This window comes from Nanorana parkeri, unplaced genomic scaffold (genome assembly GCF_000935625.1).
Source record: "Nanorana parkeri isolate BGI_ZX_2015 unplaced genomic scaffold, ASM93562v1 scaffold1622, whole genome shotgun sequence".
Lineage (NCBI taxonomy): Eukaryota > Metazoa > Chordata > Amphibia > Anura > Dicroglossidae > Nanorana > Nanorana parkeri.
In genome coordinates, this window is record NW_017307890.1 from 111381 (window position 1) to 129220 (window position 17840).

At 46.3% G+C, this 17840-nt stretch overlaps 1 protein-coding gene across 1 annotated transcript; it reads right to left on the reverse strand.

Moving 5' to 3' along the window:
- Window positions 1–13463: 13463 nt before the first annotated feature.
- On the reverse strand, window positions 13464–14399 carry LOC108799060 (olfactory receptor 52Z1-like). The gene has a single exon (XM_018570878.1). It carries the CDS (start codon window positions 14397–14399, stop codon window positions 13464–13466), a length of 936 nt encoding a protein of 311 aa, XP_018426380.1.
- Between the last annotated feature and the right edge of the window lie 3441 nt (window positions 14400–17840).

A 17840-nucleotide genomic window follows, 5' to 3' on the forward strand; every position in this document is an offset into this window, starting at 1 on the left:
GCGCCCTGGATACAAGTGCTTGTCTCTGGCAGTAGGCACGCACCGGATACAAGTGCTTGTCTCTGGCAGTAGGAGCGCACCGCATACAAGTGCTTGTCTCTGGCTGTAGGAGCACACTGGATACAAGTGCTTGTCTCTGGCAGTAGGCGCGCACCGCATACAAGTGCTTGTCTCTGGCAGTAGGAGCGCACTGGATACAAGTGCTTGTCTCTGGCTGTAGGAGCGCACTGGATACAAGTGCTTGTCTCTGGCAGTAGGCGCGCACCGGATACAAGTGCTTGTCTCTGGCAGTAGGCGCGCACCGGATACAAGTGCTTGTCTCTGGCAGTAGGCGCGCACTGGATACAAGTGCTTGTCTCTGGCAGTAGGCGCGCACTGGATACAAGTGCTTGTCTCTGGCAGTAGGCGCGCACTGGATACAAGTGCTTGTCTCTGGCTGTAGGAGCGCACTGGATACAAGTGCTTGTCTCTGGCTGTAGGAGCGCACTGGATACAAGTGCTTGTCTCTGGCTGTAGGAGCGCACTGGATACAAGTGCTTGTCTCTGGCAGTAGGCACGCACTGGATACAAGTGCTTGTCTCTGGTTGTAGGAGCGCACTGGATACAAGCACTCATATACAAGCAAACCAGTGAGTGGGGAGCCTGTCAGCGCGACACCTGTGTACGTGTTTATGCTTTCCGACAAGCTTGTTGCCAGGTGCAGGTAGAGACAGAGGAGCATTGCTGCACAATTGACTTGCTGGGGACACAAGTTCAAGTGCTGTGCTGTGACTCCCTCATAGGAATGCTCATAAATGGTGCTTCAGCCTGGGGTGGAGCTGACAACCTACAGAAACAAAAGGTATTGAATTTGATTGCATAATGTACCCACTGATCAGAACCGGGACCAAGTTCTACATGCATCCGGTCCCCTGGGGGATTCCACAACGATTTAGAAATTGCGGTGAGACTTGTTCTTTAGAGACCCTGTCACCTTGCTCACTCAGGCCAAAGTGATTGGGTCTGGTTAATGCCCGGCCCCCTTGTCCCCCTTATACCCGCCCTCACAGTGCTCACTTGTGGAGCCTTCCTGTGTTGCGACTACCACAGCAAACGTCAGTGTCGGAGCTTATAGAGTACAGTGACCTCAGCCCTCCTGTAGTCATGTGAGTGCTGGGACTCCGTGATTGGCCGCAAGCATGCGCACTGAACCCATCACGTTTTCCGAAATGGGCAGCACGACAGGGTCTCTTCAGTGCTCCAATGTCTGTGATCTGCGCAGAGGAGGAGGAAGCCATTTTGCTTGCCTGGGCCCGCGGGGGCCGCACTGCCTTGATGACTTCACTTTAAACCGTTTCTAATGAAGTGACACAATGGCTTCCTGTCTTCCCTCCGATCCATATTGGGAAGCTGCGAGCGATACAAAGCAGTTTTTCTGTTGTTTTTGATGTTTTTGTTATTTATTCATTTCTGTACTTTTTTTCTGTTTGTGTGTTTGATGTAGATGGAGACGAGACGTTTATCTGTATTTGGTGCTGTGCTCCTAGTTTTAGTATTATACTGTCGTGTTTCACTGATTCTGCTCTCAGGATCGGAATACGGATTATAGGCTCATAGTGGTTTCCTCATTAGGCACCGGAGACGTGGTGGCAAGCCGCAAGACTGTGACCAAAGGAGGGTATGGAGAGTATACTATCAGTGGCATCACGCGGGGGGTGCGGCCCGTACCCAGGCGACACCATTGCAGGGGTGACTCCAAAATGACTGAGCGTCATTTTGGTGTCACCCCCCCTCTAAAAAGTCGGGCACTCGGTCATGGACCAAGAGCCCGACAGTGTCAGGAGATAGAGGAACAGTATTCTATATACCAGTACCTCGAAGTGCATGTCCCGTGGGCATAATGGAGGGAGCCGTTTAAGGTCTGCCCACAGATTGAAATCCAATGCTGAAATAGATTTATTCTTACGGTTTCTCCTGATTTGTGATTCCAGTCTTGTGACCCAGACAGCACTCAGCTGCTTCCTGGTTCAGCGTTTCTACTTCCTGGGTCACCACGCTGGTCATTGGACATCGGCCATGATGCTGCTTCCTTGCCTAATGATCAGACTGGTGGCAGAGAGGTGACATTGGATGCTGCCAAGCTGTATCAGGAGACATTTTACCTGCTTGGCAGTGCAGTGTGGGAATCACAAGACTGGCCGAATCCTCCGGCCGGTAGAACCGCACACATTTGTATCTCATCGTATTTAGCTCCTTGCATTGGATTCAAATACATCTTCAAGCCCATCTCCCTCCCCCCCCCCCAAAAAAAAAATGGTGACCTCATCATAGCACAGAAATCGAAAGTCACTTGCACTCCAAAAATAATGAAGTCAATAAGGTTTTATTGACCCAATCGACAACACCTTGGGTCAATAAAACCTTATTGACTTCATTATTTTTGGAGTGCAAGTGACTTATTTCTATTTTTGTACGTTTTTGCGGAGGCATCCGTTGTTGCTGCTGCACCCGCCCTGCTGCGTTGGGTATTCTCCGGTCAGGAGTGCGATGGGACTTTTGATCATCCTAGCACAGTGATGTCGCAAGCACCTTTAGGAAGGCAATGACTGCGTTCTTGTTCCGTTATCCAAACTGCTCTTGGAACTAGGTGACAGGGTCTCTTTAAGCGTTGGCTCCATGATACTTGGTGTCGTGGGCCGTCACCAGATGCGGCCTATATTTTAGCAGTCCGGCCTGCATAGTTACAGCAGACTTCAACTGTAGGTAGTTCACTGTGCTAATGGGGGAGTGGAGAGGCCTATGATGCACAGCGGGGGCCCCTTTTAGGTCACAGTCCTTTTACTTTCATCAGCATAGCTCAGCAGTCACAGATCAATCGAATGTTCAGCGCTGTCCCATGATATCCATGATGCTGGGTGGCCAATCGAGGCCGAGTTCCTTAGTGATGTCTATTCTTTTGATGACTTTGTTTAGGTGCTAGAAGTGTGTTCTTTCCAATGCTCGCTTCTCAGTATACATTAAAGGCTGCATTAGAATTTGTATTATATGCATTAGTAGTATGTATTAAGACGCATTCGAAGCTGGAGTAACGTATAGACGCGGATTATTCCCCAATAACGTGCGTCTTCAGCGCCATCTTGTGGCTAGAATCTATTACAGCAGATTTTTTATTTTGAGCTTGTAGCGGTTTGCTACAGTAAGGCGTAAGATTCAAGTGAGGCAGAAATTGCACTGTTTTATCATTTGCTTTAAAAGGTAAAGTTGCCTATTTCTAAGTTTTAGGTGGAAGAAGAAATTTTTTGTAAACCCAACAGGACCCCTGGAGCTTTCAGTGACCCTGATGCAGAAATCTTTTGCTTACATGACATCCCGGCCTGTACTGGGAGATTCCTGGTCTGTAGGATCCTAAGAACAATATTAACGGTTTACTGCAAGTACTTGGAGGGGAGTCCCGCCAGGTCTGGAGCTTCTGCATGGCTTCTTTTCTGGATCCTAAACCTTTATTATTTTTCTTTACCTGGCTAGAGATATAAAGAACTATAGAAGAGACCATCAGATAGGGATAGCTGCAGGCTAAATATGGGTTTTCTCTCTCATTCTCAGCAATTTCCTTCTCCCTCCTCTCTGGGTCTTTTTTCCTCGCTCTCTCCCCCGCTTGCCCTCACTCGCTCTCCCCCGCTTGCCCTCACTCGCTCTCTCTCGCTCTCTCCCCCCGCTTGCCCTCACTCGCTCTCTCCCCCCGCTTGCCACACTCGCTCTCTTCCCCCCGCTTGCCCTCACTCGCTCTCTTCCCCCCCCTCCCCTTGCGGCTATATGACCTGTTACATAGCGAGCGGTTACATGGACCTGGGGGGTCATGCCGTGATAAAATAGCAGACAGAAAAGACGATTGTGGCTGTGCTGAGGTTGAGAGAGATCACTGCACCTTGTCTGACATTTCCTGATGGGAGGCTCGCAGAATTAAACCCAATATTCATAATTATTTGTATGGTCGGTGAGATGTGTATGGGCTGCAGGCCAACCGATGAGGAACACCGAGCCCCATTATGCATGCCGTGCTGGGATAGGTTGAGTTTGCATGCTGTAGCCAATGTGTTTCTTGGTATGTTTAGTGTCGCGGCAATGCAATGTATAGTTATGACGATGTGCCTTTGGAATGTTGCCTTATAGTAAAGGGACAGATGACATACAGAAGCCTCTCCTCCTCTATATCTTTGCTCTATGGCAGGGGACATATCCTTAGCTCCAGTGAAAGCCCCTCACAGCTTCAGTTGCTGTCTGAAAAGGCAACCAATCAGAATTCATCTCTCTATACTGAGAAATGGAACTTCATACTGCTTTTTGCAGCACCTTTGGCTTGTCATAGACAGGGGCTTCAATGGACAGGCTGTGTCAGGGCCCCCCGAGGGGGTGAAAACATCCACTTTTAACTGTGGGAAGTATTGCACACAGAGACTCTTGCATGGAATTGGGTGCCACTATCTCTATGGAGAAATTAGCAGGACGTGGTAACTGTGAATGAGTTCATTTAGATAGTAAATGATTCCAGACGGGAATCTCATATCCTCTCGTTCAGGGGTGGGCAAACTCCGGCCCTCTAGCTGGGGTACAACTACAAATCCCATGAGACATTACAAGGCTTTGACAGCCATAGGCATGACTCCTAGAGCAGTGGTTCTCAACCTATGGGTCGTGACCCAAAAGTATGTCGCAACCCAGAGTTAAGAGGGTCCCCATTTGCCTTGTGCTGCTCTAGGTAAGAGGCTCCCCAGCCTCCTCCTAGCGCAGCAGTGTCAGTACTCCTGGATAGCGCTGCAGCAGCAGTGACCAGAGAGGATCAGAGAGCGGGGAGCAGGCACGAGTGAGGGGAGGTGAGTGCTTGGCCGCCACAGAGCCCGCACTGGGCGCCACAGAGCCCGCACTGGGCGCCACAGAGCTCGCACTGGGCTAGATACTAGTAGTGTGGGGTCACCACAACTTGGCAAATGTTACCAAGGGGTCCCGGCCCTAGAAAGGTTGAGAACCACTTTCCTAGAGGCAGATGCATGAAGGATACACCACCACAGCTGGAAGGCTGGAGTTTGCCCACCCTTGCTCTAGTTCAACATGAGACATATATGATTTATTTTTTTTCCAACGAAAGCACACCTTACCTTATTCTCTTCCTATTGACAGCAAGGGACCACTTGGCTAAAGAGAACCTGTACTTTGCCCCTTTTAGGGCAAACAGATTTACTTAATAGACCCCCTTCCTCCCTGTTGTTCGTACTTCCCACATGTGCTTCTTATACTTCCTCATGATCCTCCACCATCGATTTCAACCCGTGGAAAGAAGTAATCTACTGAGTACTTCCAGGTATGTGGAGGCATGCAACACTCTCCCCTCCTTCAGTGCTGCATGGGTGCAGAGAGGGCTGACGCATGCTGCGGGGGGTCCTTGAAGAGACATGAGGATTAATTCACAAAGCTTCATCACTAGGATAGGGATCTTTATTTTAAACCACATGACTGTAATCTTCATATCTCATTAGACTCCATTGAAAATACGTTTCCTTATCCTGGTGCTGGAGCTCTGTGAATTGTGTCTATTGCCACTTTCCACTTGCCCCCCCCATGTGCATGAGCCCTGAATGTGCAAGACACAGGTTCCCTTTATGGCGGGTTGCTCTTCAAGCCCTTCTATTGCTTTTCCAGCAGCTGGTTAGTCAGCTTCTGTTCTGAATGAGATGATTTAGGCCATGCGATAGAATCCCGTGTCTTCTTCATTTGTGAGACACAGCCAGGCACCTTACTATGTAAGATGAGGAGCAGGTGCCATCACTGCTTGCTCTGGGGCCCAATCAGGAAAGCTGGAGAATACAAAGACTTGAGTTGTATCCACCAGCATCCATTTTGTAGAGAAATGAAGGAAGACTTCTTATTGGTTGCCATAGACAACAACCCCAGCTGTTTTTCTCTTCTGCATAACAAAAAAACGTGACTCGCAATGCAGAGGACATCAAAAACCCAAGAATGATGATTTCCGGCTCTTTGGTGTCTCCTGCATTGTGCGGTGTGTCTTCATGGCTGGTTGTCAGGCAGTAGGTTTCTTGATGGCCATTGTAACTTCAGAATGTGCTATTGGAGGCGGCAGGAGAAGTGGCCTGTAACAAGGGTAAGGGGCCGCACTACAGATACACTGATCAGCCATAACATTATGACCACCCACCTAATACTGAGTAGGTCCCCTTTTCCAGGCATGGACCGCACTAGACCTCTGAAGGTGTGCTGTGCTATCTGGCACCAAGCTGTCAGTAGCAGATCCTTGAAGCTCTGTAAGTTGTGAGGTGATCGGCATCCATGGATCGTACTGGTTTTCCCAGCACATCCCACAGACTGAGATCTGCAGAATTTGGAGGCCAAGTCACCTTTTGGTCGGTCATGACCACTGCAGACCGGGAACATGCCACAAGAGCTGCAGGTTTGGAGTTACCTCTGACCCAGTCGTCTAGTCATCACTCCATTTTGGCCCTTCTCAAAGTCGCTCAAATCCTCACACTTTTGCCCATGATTACTGCTTTCAACCCATCAACTTCAGGGACACAATGTTCACTTACTGCCTAATATATCCACTTCCAGGTGTCATTGTAATACCCCCCTCCCCCCCACTTCCAGGTGTCATTGTAATATATCCCCCCCACTTCCAGGTGTCATTGTAATATATCCCCCCTTCCAGGTGTCATTGTAATATATCCCCCCCTTCCAGGTGTCATTGTAACAAGAATATGTTATTCACTTCCTCTTAGTGGTCAGAATGTTATGGCGGATCGGTGTATGTAAAGGCTTCATCATGATACATATAAATGGAGAACTGCTAACAGTCCCTCGCCCTTCTCACCACATACGAATACAGCGTATTAGACCAGATCGGGTTTTCTAGTTACTAGTTGTTGGGATAATTGTTGCCTCTGTAAAGGGAAAAACCAAAAAAAAGGTTTTCTAATGTTGTAAATGTTTTATTACAAATATTTGCAAAATTGGCACATTGCGTAAGAATCACCAGCCGGTGACAGCTGCCCGCGCAACCCCCAAAAGATTGTTCTGGATGCGTTTAGGGGAAGGAAACATTTTCCGAATGCCCTCAAACCATTGTGAGCGCGCTGGCGGGGCGCTGCGATCGACGTGAATGAAGGTAATTGAACAGAAATGATTGTAAACGCAAAGATTTTAGCGATGCTTTATTGCGTGGTTTTCGAACCGTCCTCAATCCAGACTGAAGATGCAATAGTGTAAATAAAGCCAACGCACAATGAACGCACATTCGCACCCAGCGCCGCTTTGCTGTAGAATAGCGCAGGAGCGAAGCTTGTGTAGTCTCAATCTTTTCTAATTTGAATTTGATTTCTCTTGGTTCATCCTCTTATGTCAGAGACGTCCTCTGCGCTCTGCGAAGAAGAAATGACTTTGTTGTCACTGATCTCTGTACATTGCTTTCTGTGTCCATATTGTCATTTATTTGATGTCGTATCTCGGGGGTCACAGCGTTATCCAATTATCAAATGGGAGTGCTTCTGGCACAGCTACATACAGTTCCTGATGTCTGTCCGGGGGGAGGAAGCTGCTTTCCTTTTTAACGTGTTGTATGAATAAATACTTTTATATAGCGATTTCATTAAAGATCAGGACGAAGAATAATGGAGATAAAGTTCTGTCCCTGGGGAGAGGTTTTCCTACGCACATTGTACTTCCTGTACACCGATCCCATTGGAGGATACTGCCGACGATTTTTAATTAGGGATGCACCAAATACCGATACTAGTATTGCTGCCGATACAGAGTATTTGTGCGAGTACTTGTACTTGCCCAAATGCTCCCAATGTCTTGCCTGATACCGGAACTTCCGGTATCGGGAAGCCGGGCAATGAGTCATTACATGCTGCCCGGCTTCCTGATTGCCTGGGAAGCAGCTCCATGCTCCCTCGTCACCAGGAAGCATGGAGCGGGCTTCCCGGTCAAGCCAGGAAGCTGGGGGGGCAGGTAATGACTTGCCCCTTAGCTTCCTGATTGGCCAGGAAGCTGGCTCCATGCTCCCTCGTCACCAGGGAGCATGGAGCGGGCTTCCCAGCCAATCGGGAAGCCGGACAGCGTGTAATGACTCGCCGTCTAGCTTCCTGACTGGTAGGGAAGCTGGCCAATCAGGAAGCTGGGCGTCGAGTCATTACCCGGCCCCCGGCTTCCTGTTTGGCTAGAAAACCGACTCCATGCTTCCTCGTCACCTGATGATGAGGGAGCATGGAGACAGCTTTCCGGCTGATCGGGAGTCATTACACGCCGCCCGGCTTCCTTAATGGGACTTCCGCTATCGGTATTCTGTATTGAGTACCGAAAAGAAAATATCGGTACTCGATACCAAAAAAACGTTATGGGTGCATCCCTAATTTTAATGATTAAATGGCCGATAGATAGCCGTGAACTATAAGCTGCTCTGAGCATTATACTAAAGACAATCCGTATATAACGAGTTCTGTTCCCATAAATACACCGTGACAATATCTAATCTCGGCTCGATTTTCTCTTTTTATTCAGGAAATGAATACAGGTGAAACTCGAATAATTAGAATATCGTGCAAAGTTCATTTATTTCACTAATGCAACTTATGCGGTGAAACTAATATATGAGAGAGACTCATTACATGCAAAGCAAGATAATTCAAGCCGTGATTTGTCATCATTGTAATGATTATGGCTTACAGCTCATGAAAACCCCAAATCCACAATCTCAGAAAATGAGAATATTACATGCAATCAATAAAACAAGGATTGTACATAGAACAATATCGGACCTCTGAAAAGTACAAGCATGCATATGTACTCAGTACGGCTTTAATTAATCGCAGTCCATATTCAGATTTGTCGGCCATTGCACCTCCTCGCGGGCCGTGTGCAGCTTTCCAGGCCTCGGTATTGATTAGGCGCGGTGTATGTATACCGACCCGGTGACCAGAAAAACGATTTAGCTGTTATTGGAATCCGTTTGCTTTTCTTTCGTTTTTTGCTTTTTTCTTCATCACGATCATAACGATGATTTGTTTCTTTTTCTATAGACGTCTACCGCTGTAAACTTTTATGTTCTTCTTTTTTTATTGTGATATTGTGGACTTTGTGTTTCAATAAACTCTGGTTATACTGTTTGAACCTCGGCTCATGGTGACGTTTTTGTGTTCCTGTTTGGGCGGAACATTTCTAGACGCATGGTGGCAGGATTTTTTTTTATAGCGCACCTTTTTGTTTTTGTTACATGATGATGTTTGATGTCTTTTTGTACAGGATGTTGGTTTTTACAGCCAGCTAGTTCTCTATGGCGGACTTTGAACTACCAATCCTAACCTGACCGCTAGACCACCGACACACCTGATCTACCTGCCGGTGTTCTGTAACACTCCAACTCCTCGAGATCTCCAACGACCTGACTTCCAGTTTAGTAACACTCCAACCCCTCGAGATCTCCAACGACCTGACTTCCAGTTTAGTAACACTCCAACCCCTCGAGATCTCCAACGACCTGACTTCCAGTTTAGTAACACTCCAACCCCTCGAGATCTCCAACGACCTGACTTCCAGTTTAGTAACACTCCAACCCCTCGAGATCTCCAACGACCTGACTTCCAGTTTAGTAACACTCCAACCCCTCGAGATCTCCAACGACCTGACTTCCAGTTTAGTAACACTCCAACCCCTCGAGATCTCCAACGACCTGACTTCCAGTTTAGTAACACTCCAACCCCTCGAAATCTCCAACGACCTGACTTATAGTTTAGTTAGAAGTAAAAGGTTTGGCCGAGAAGGCTCTACTGCACGTGAGCCAGCCGCGGCATTTCCCTATACACATACTACACAGCAATAAAGTATTAAAATAAACTAAGGTCAGACTAATCCAGCACGTTATTCATCTGAGTTGCCCCACTCAAGCGGCGGCCATATTTAGTGGGGCAACTCAGATGAATAACGTGCTGGATTAGTCTGACCCTAGTTCATTTTAATACTTTATTGCTCTGTAGTATGTGTATAGGGAAATGCCGCAGGTGGGACACGTGCAGTCGAGCCTTCTCGGCCAAATCTCTTCTAACTAAACCGGAAGTCAGGCAGTTGGAGATCTCGACAAGTTGGAACTTTCGATAGAACACCGGCACTAAACCTGTAACTTTACCCGGACATTTAATCTGGCTTTAAAGCTGAACTCCAGATATAAATGATTATGCATGCTTACACTGGTCCTGTTTGGCCCATTGTAAGTATGTCATACCTGATCGTCCACCGGGGATCCTGTTGTAGCGGGAGCTACTACAGTACTGTACAAAATTGTGTGTATCTTCCTGCACTCCTTACCGGATCTCCTAGGAGATGATGTCTGTAATAGGGTGCTTGTAGTGACCACGGAGGCACCGTGTAGTCAAGTAGTAATTCCAAAAGATGTCACCAGCACTCCAAAAGTAGATTCAATATATTTTAATGACAACGGTCATTCAAAATCACAAGTACTTTCGGGGCCACGTTGGGTCCCCGTCATCAGGCTCAGATTCTGAGCCTGATGACGGGGACCCAACGTGGCCCCGAAAGTACTTGTGATTTTGAATGATCGTTGTCATTAAAATATATTGAATCAATCTACTTTTGGAGTGCTGGTGACATCTTTTGGAATTACTACTACAGTACTGGTCACCATCGTCTAGGTCCTGTAATGCACCCCGAGCAGTATGGCTTTACCTCTGTGTAAAAACCCAGGAGGTCACTCGCTCTGCACAGCGGCCATTCAGAGAATGCCTATTATTTTTGATATCAATGAATACAAGGCAATCTATGATTAGACGTAACAAAATTAGACGAGGGGCGGATTGTGCTGTCACCACCCCTTGTTCAATCAGAGAACACCTTGTATTCATTCATCAAAATAACGGGTGTTCTCTAAATGGCCGCTGTGCCGAGCGAGCGCCTCCCTGTGTTTTTAAGAACAGCGCGGAATCCGCTCAGCTAAGCACAGGACCTGATAGATCGCGGCCAGTACTGGAGTAGCTTCGGCTACTACAGGATCTTCAGCGGCTGATCAGGTACAGTATGTCATAAGCACACTTGCATTGGGGCAAGTTGGACCAGTGTACTTGTGCATATCAACTTATACCTGGAGTTCAGCTTGATACACAGATTAAATAAATATATGGGAGTCCTTTTTTCTGCCAAAAGACTTGTATTTGTGTCCAACATCCATTCCAGAGATTTAGGCAGCTCTGCCACACAGCACTATCTGAAAGGACAGGGGGCCTGATTTTTTTTTTCTGTGCTGCAGTTCGGTAACCTTTAGTCTCTATTCACAAGGGGCAACCTGGGATTCCCTCAGCAAGAACCTACATATTCCTGAAGCTGGAATCTCAGGCGTCCCGCGTTCGGATGTGGCTGCTGTACCTATTGAATTAAAAGAGGAGAACTATGGGGTCAGTGCTTTTCCCATACTTCTCCTAAGGGTCACGGGAGGACACAAACTAGCGTCCTCCCGTCACCCTAAGCTCAGTATATAGCAATCTACAGCTTGCGGTATACTGAGACCGCCGCAGCCGGGACGGATCCCGACATTACTGTCGAGATCCACCAAGCTGGGTGATTGACCGCTGACTCGGCCTATCTATAGGGCAGAGCCAGTTGTACCCGCCCCCTCCCCGTACGTTCCGCCGGTCAGCGCTGGAGGATCGGACAGGGGAGGGGGGGGGGGGGGAAACCCGGGGGGGGGGGAACCGTTAGTGACAGTATGGCTCTCTGCTGGGACATGATCGCTCGCTTTCCCATCTATTGAGCCGACGTGTGACAGTTTCGTCGGCTCGAACTATGAGGATGAGTGAGTTTCACTCGTCTCATAGTTCTCCTTTTAAATGTCAGGGTCGGCAATCCGCATGCAATCGGACTCGATATGATTACATGTGGTTCAGGGTAGATTGTCTCTGGATAGATGCGTCCAGCGACAACCATCAATACCGAACCGCACATAATCCTGCAGTGATGCTTCCACCTTGTCATTTACTTCAATGGCCACATCTGAATGGGGGCACCTGGCATTCCAGCCACAGGAATCTGTAGGTTCTTCAGCTGCATGAATCCCTTGTGAATGGGAACCTTACAGGTAGCATAATGAACTTACCTTGCCCCCAGGCTTCTGCCCACAGCACCTAGATAAGGGTGATGTCACATTTCTTCAGCCGAGACCCTGGGGAAAGGCGAGTAGCTCAAATCCTGAGTGGAAATCATTGATCCTGCTCTGTGCTGGAGGGTCATCTCCCAAGATTTTGCTGCTTGTCAATCTCTGGGGTCCCGTTAGAAGGAGAATGACTTCAATGGGATACTTGCTGAGATATGGTATCGGGTCCTGCAGGATTTGTCCCAATGTTTACATGCATCTACTTCATACTGCTGCTCGCACAAGGCAATAGACTGAGTGTGACTATGTGATCCTAACTTTGCTGTCATTGACAAGGGATGCAGACCACACATATCTTGTATCTTTAAGTGGACCTCAAGGCTGGAAGGGGTCTGTAGCTTGGGCACTATTTAGTTAGAGATGCTGAGGACCACCTATAGCCATACATGTCTGGATGTGAAATATGTGACGGTTGGCTCACAGTGAACACATTCCAGCCCTACACATCTCTGTGTCCCAACTGCATTAGGGTGGATTCCACTCCTAGAAGATGTACACAACAACAACAGTTGGATCTTACAGATTGGTTAGCACTATATCCGCTTTTCTGCACAAATACCTCTATTAGAATCAACCTTCGACTATTTCAGTCCAACAAATTTGTCTAAAATTTATTTCAACAATACTCCAGGGGGGTTACAGGTTCAGGGGGTAGTACTGCCTGATAAAGTTCATTCAAAATGGTTTATCCAAATTATAAATTAATGTAGGTTCTTCATTTGTTCATTGTTTGGAAGCTTTTATAAAGGTTTAAGAGGTCCAGGACATAACTGTATAAGTGACAGGGGGTACGTGAGATGAGCTGACCCACAGCAGGGGGTACATGAGATGAGCTGACCCACATCAGGGGGTACTTGAGATGAGCTGACCCACAGCAGGGGGTACATGAGATGAGCTGACCCACATCAGGTGGTACATGAGATGAGCTGACCCACAGCAGGGGGTACTTGAGATGAGCTGACCCACATCAGGGGGTACTTGAGATGAGCTGACCCACAGCAGGGGGTACATGAGATGAGCTGACCCACATCAGGTGGTACATGAGATGAGCTGACCCACAGCAGGGGGTACTTGAGATGAGCTGACCCCCAGCAGGGGGTACTTGTTAAACCTTGAAATTCAAATAGAGTTATGTATGTTATTAGGGTTGATGAGCCATGGTCAAAAAGTAGACTTATCCTGAAGAAACTCACAATGTCAACAACAAAGTCACATGATCTTTTTCTCATCATTTTAGTTTCCATTTTATTTGGTGTTCGAGGTTTCAGAAGTCAATCCAACTTTTAAAAAGGTGACCCATTTTTATTTTCAGGGCCTTCGTCCTTACCCCAAAAATGAGAGGGTTCATGAGTGGAGGAACCACAAGGGCAGGCATAGATAACCCAACATGGGCGCTGACAGGTAAGTTCATGCTGCCCACTCTGTGTCGGATGAACATAAAGAAAAAGCCAAGGAAGAAAACCGAAAAAATAATCAAGTGTGTGGCCAGGGTGTACAATACCTTGTGGCGTGACTCTTTAGACAATCCAAGACAGGCAATATAGGTCCGCACATAGGAAAAGACAATGATTATCAACATGGAACCTAAGAGCCCAATGGCAAGAATTGTTCCATATATATTATTCACAGACGTGTCCGTGCAGGCCAAGATAAAAATTGAATTGTTATCACAGAAAATGTTCTTGATTTGTGTCCCACAAAGTGGAAGTCTTATTGTTAAGAGAAAAGTTACCAAAAGTAAGAGAAACAAGGCCACAGAAAAGCTGATCAAAACTTTGATTACTGTTGCGTTGGTCATTAGGACATTATAGTGCAGTGGGTGGCACACAGCCAAATAACGGTCATACGCCATAAGTGAGAAAGTCATCATCTCGAAGAAGGCACAATCCATGATGAATACACTTTGGGTCAGGCAGCCATCACGGGAAATGGTCTTGGAGGAAGTCCAAAGGTCCGTCACTAATTTTGGGAAAAACGAGGAGCTGCCAACAATGCCGTTGAGCACCAGGTTACATATGAGAATGTACATGGGTTCGTGAAGGCTGCGGTTAGTCGATACCACAAACGCAATTAAAATACTCAACATCAAACTACACAAATAGATAACACTAAGAAGGGGGCAGTAAAAATATTTAAGTCCTTCCATCTCTTGAAGTCCAAGAAGCTGAAGGTCCTTCATGGTGGTAGAACCATTCTCCATTGTAACTCAGACAGCTTAAAGTAGGTGCTGGATTTGTCTACTGGACAGAAGGCTGTTCAAACAGAAACAGATAGGTAGGTCTTAAAGGTACTCAATCATTGCAATATTATCTGATTACTAAGGGCTAAGTGCCTAAATGTATCTCTTCTCATTGAATCAGTTATTTTGTTCTTGGGAGGACCCTAAGCCTAAACCATATACAGAGGCCTTAACTTTATCTAAGTCAAGATTAAAGAGAATCAGGGGCTTTGTCCATTCAGGGAAGAGTGACAGGTTCTCTTGATAGGACAACAACCCCCCCCAGCACACACCCCCCCAAGAAAAGCCACTTTTCTAGCTTCCTCATGATTTGCCACTACTTTGTCAGAGCCCTTGGAAATACATGGTACAGTCGGTATATGGAGACATGTGGTCCTTCCTTGGGCCTGAGCAACAATTCAGAACAAGATAGAGTTGTTTTACTTCTGAAGATTTAAAGCTCTATATATTACCCTTTAGAAAAGTCTGTCTACCATATCAGTAACCGGCAAATAGCATATACAGAAACACAGGATCGGACTGACTTTATAGTAAAGACAGTCCAAGGGTTAACTATAGATCGGGACGGACAAAAATTGGCAATAGTAGAAAAACTTTTTATTTATAAATAGTAAACACAGCAAAACTCCTACTGTCACCATTAAAATCATGACAAAACAATACTGACTATAATTAATATTTTTTTGGTTAGGATATATAGACCCCGTGTGTTTAGGCGCATAAATATCAAGACCATGAAAAAAAAAATAGCTTTCTAGTCAAGATCGCATGCACTCCGGGTGGAAAGGGATTAACCCCAGGTTCACTATATACCACATAAATTTGAAAACAATCAAAAAATCTCACAGGTCGCCACCTAATCTCATTTGTATATGCCTCTATTTAGCAGTGAGATACTGAATAGGAGCTCCTTTGATGTATTCAATTACCATAGTGAAGGGATTTGATATTTTGTAGATAGTTTGTCAGAATGTTTCCAAACAATCAATCAACTCCTTTCCTGTGTAGTGTCCTGGATCAGATATATGTTATTCCAAAGAGGATTCTGAAAGTTCTCATTTTTTACAGTAAGTACACTGAGTGGCCAGATTATTATGACCCCCCCATCAGTACTTCGTACTCGTGACTCCACGAGATGGTGAAAAGTGATGCGAGGAATCTGACACGGCACTGTTGCCCTTCTGTTGTCTTGTACCAGTCTTGCCCCTCCCCCGTTCTGCCCTAACATTGACTAGTCGCTGACGGCCACAATTCGCACGTTCAGACCCAGATTTTCGGCTGACAGTCCGGTCTTTAAACACTTTAACAACAGCTGCTCTTGAACATTTAACGAATTCTGCTGTTTTGCTGATACTCGCTCCATGGCTCCGAGCGCCAACAATCATCCCGCGTTCCAAGGCTGTTACATCGCGTTGTTTCCCCGTATCTTCAGAAACAAATCACTTCTACTGTCGTGGTAAACAACCTGCTTCCTTCCTGCTAAGATTTTGATACCACTACATTGGAATAAAGATACTACTCCAACTATGAGAGAGTGGTATAGTAGAATTGAATATTATCGACTGATGGAGGAATTGACATCAATCCGGAGAGATACGGCTAAACAATTTGAAATTACTTGGCAACAATGGAATGACTTCAAAAGCTCTCATGGCTATACGGAGGATACAGGATAGAATGGACATATATCGGGATAATAGGGAGACTAATGGAAAATGTCATAGACGCTGGGGTAGCACATAAGGCCTTCTCAAATTATTCTAGTAAAGTATTCTAGTGAAGAATTTCGATAAGTTTGCCGGACCTCCCCCATACTTCTTCTCCCCCCCCCCTTCCCTTTTTTCTTCTTTTTCTCTTTACTTAAGTTTTATTGTAAGTCTTTTCCTTTGTTAATTGGGCCCTCTTAGGCCATAAGTTAATAGCTACTAGGTACATGGTCAATCAATCTGACATTAGAAATAAGAATGAACTGTTGTGAAATGTTAACACCGGATTGAATGAGCTGTACCTGGATACCTAAATCATGTAATGTAGTATGTCAATTTTAATGATCTTTATAAAAATTAATAAAATGGAATATGTAAAAAAAAACCAACCTGCTCCCCTATTTATAATGGTCTGGCCCTCTAGCAACTTCAGCGCAAAATTATAGCTAATTTGCCTACAAACGTCAGGTGGTCATAATAATCTGGCCACTCAGTGTATATCACCTTTTAAGTACTGGTATAGTTGGTTATGTGAGTAACCCGTAGTATGTGAGTCTTCCCCTTAATATTCCAAAATGTAGGGGGGTATTTTTTATGAATGAAAGATACAAAAAATGTCGGCAGTCCTACTCACCTGTCCTGTTCATCCATTTGGAAGTATCCTCTTTTAATCTTTTCTGGTGGTTACGTAACTTTTTTCTTTTCCTCGTAATGGAATCCAGGATATACCGCAGCCGAGGATATGTACGGAGGTTCCGCAGGATATCTCGGGAGCCAAACAGTCTTTTACATTGAGAGTGTGTGAGGGTAATCCACATGTATCTGGAGGGCCAGAAGGGCGCTGTGGGTCAAGACACTATAGCAATGTGTCTGACATTCTCTGGGTCATCCAAACATTTCGGTATGCAGCGTCGATATCTCGGTAGCCAAAAAGACTGTTTGGCTCCCGAGATATCCTGCGGAACCTCCGTACATATCCTCGGCTGCGGTATATCCTGGATTCTATTCCGGGGGAAAAGAAAAAAGTTACGTAACCACCAGAAAAGATTAAAAGAGGATACTTCCAAATGGATGAACAGGACATGTGAGTAGGACTGTCGAAATTTTTGTATCTTTCATTCATAAAAAATACCCCCCTACATTTTGGAATATTAAGGGGAAGACTAACATACTAAGGGTTACTCACATAACCAACTATACCAGTACTTAAAAGGTGATATACGTACTAGGGATGTCCCGATACCGATGCTAGCATCGGAATCGGGCCCGATACAGGTCATTTTGACAAGTACTTGTACTTGTCAAAATGCCCCGAAGCCTAGTGCCGAAGCATGCGCTAGGTTTTTTTTTTTCTTCTTAAGGCCGTGACACACTGCATGCGAAGCCGTGCAGAGCGAAGCAAAGCTCTCCGGCACGGAGCATCACGTGCAGTGTGTGAGCTGAGTGCAGTCAGATGATTGACTGCACCTTCAGCCAATCGGCTCGTCTGTAACAACCGGCCAGACGTCGCATCCCGTCGCGCCGGTTTATACGCGCGAGCCGATTGGCTGAGGTTGAAATTGTTCATCTCGGCACGCTCAGCTCTGCGAGCTCTCGCAAGCTGAGGTGCCGAGAAGAAAGTGACATGACACACTGCTCGCAAAGGCAGCGCGCCACCGCTCCGCGCTGCTTCGCGTGCAGTGTGTCACGGCCTTAA

What these genes read in the sequence shown, in the direction of transcription:
- LOC108799060 (XM_018570878.1), bottom strand. Translation starts at nt 14,399, where the DNA reads ATGGAGAATGGTTCTACCACCATGAAGGACCTTCAGCTTCTTGGACTT.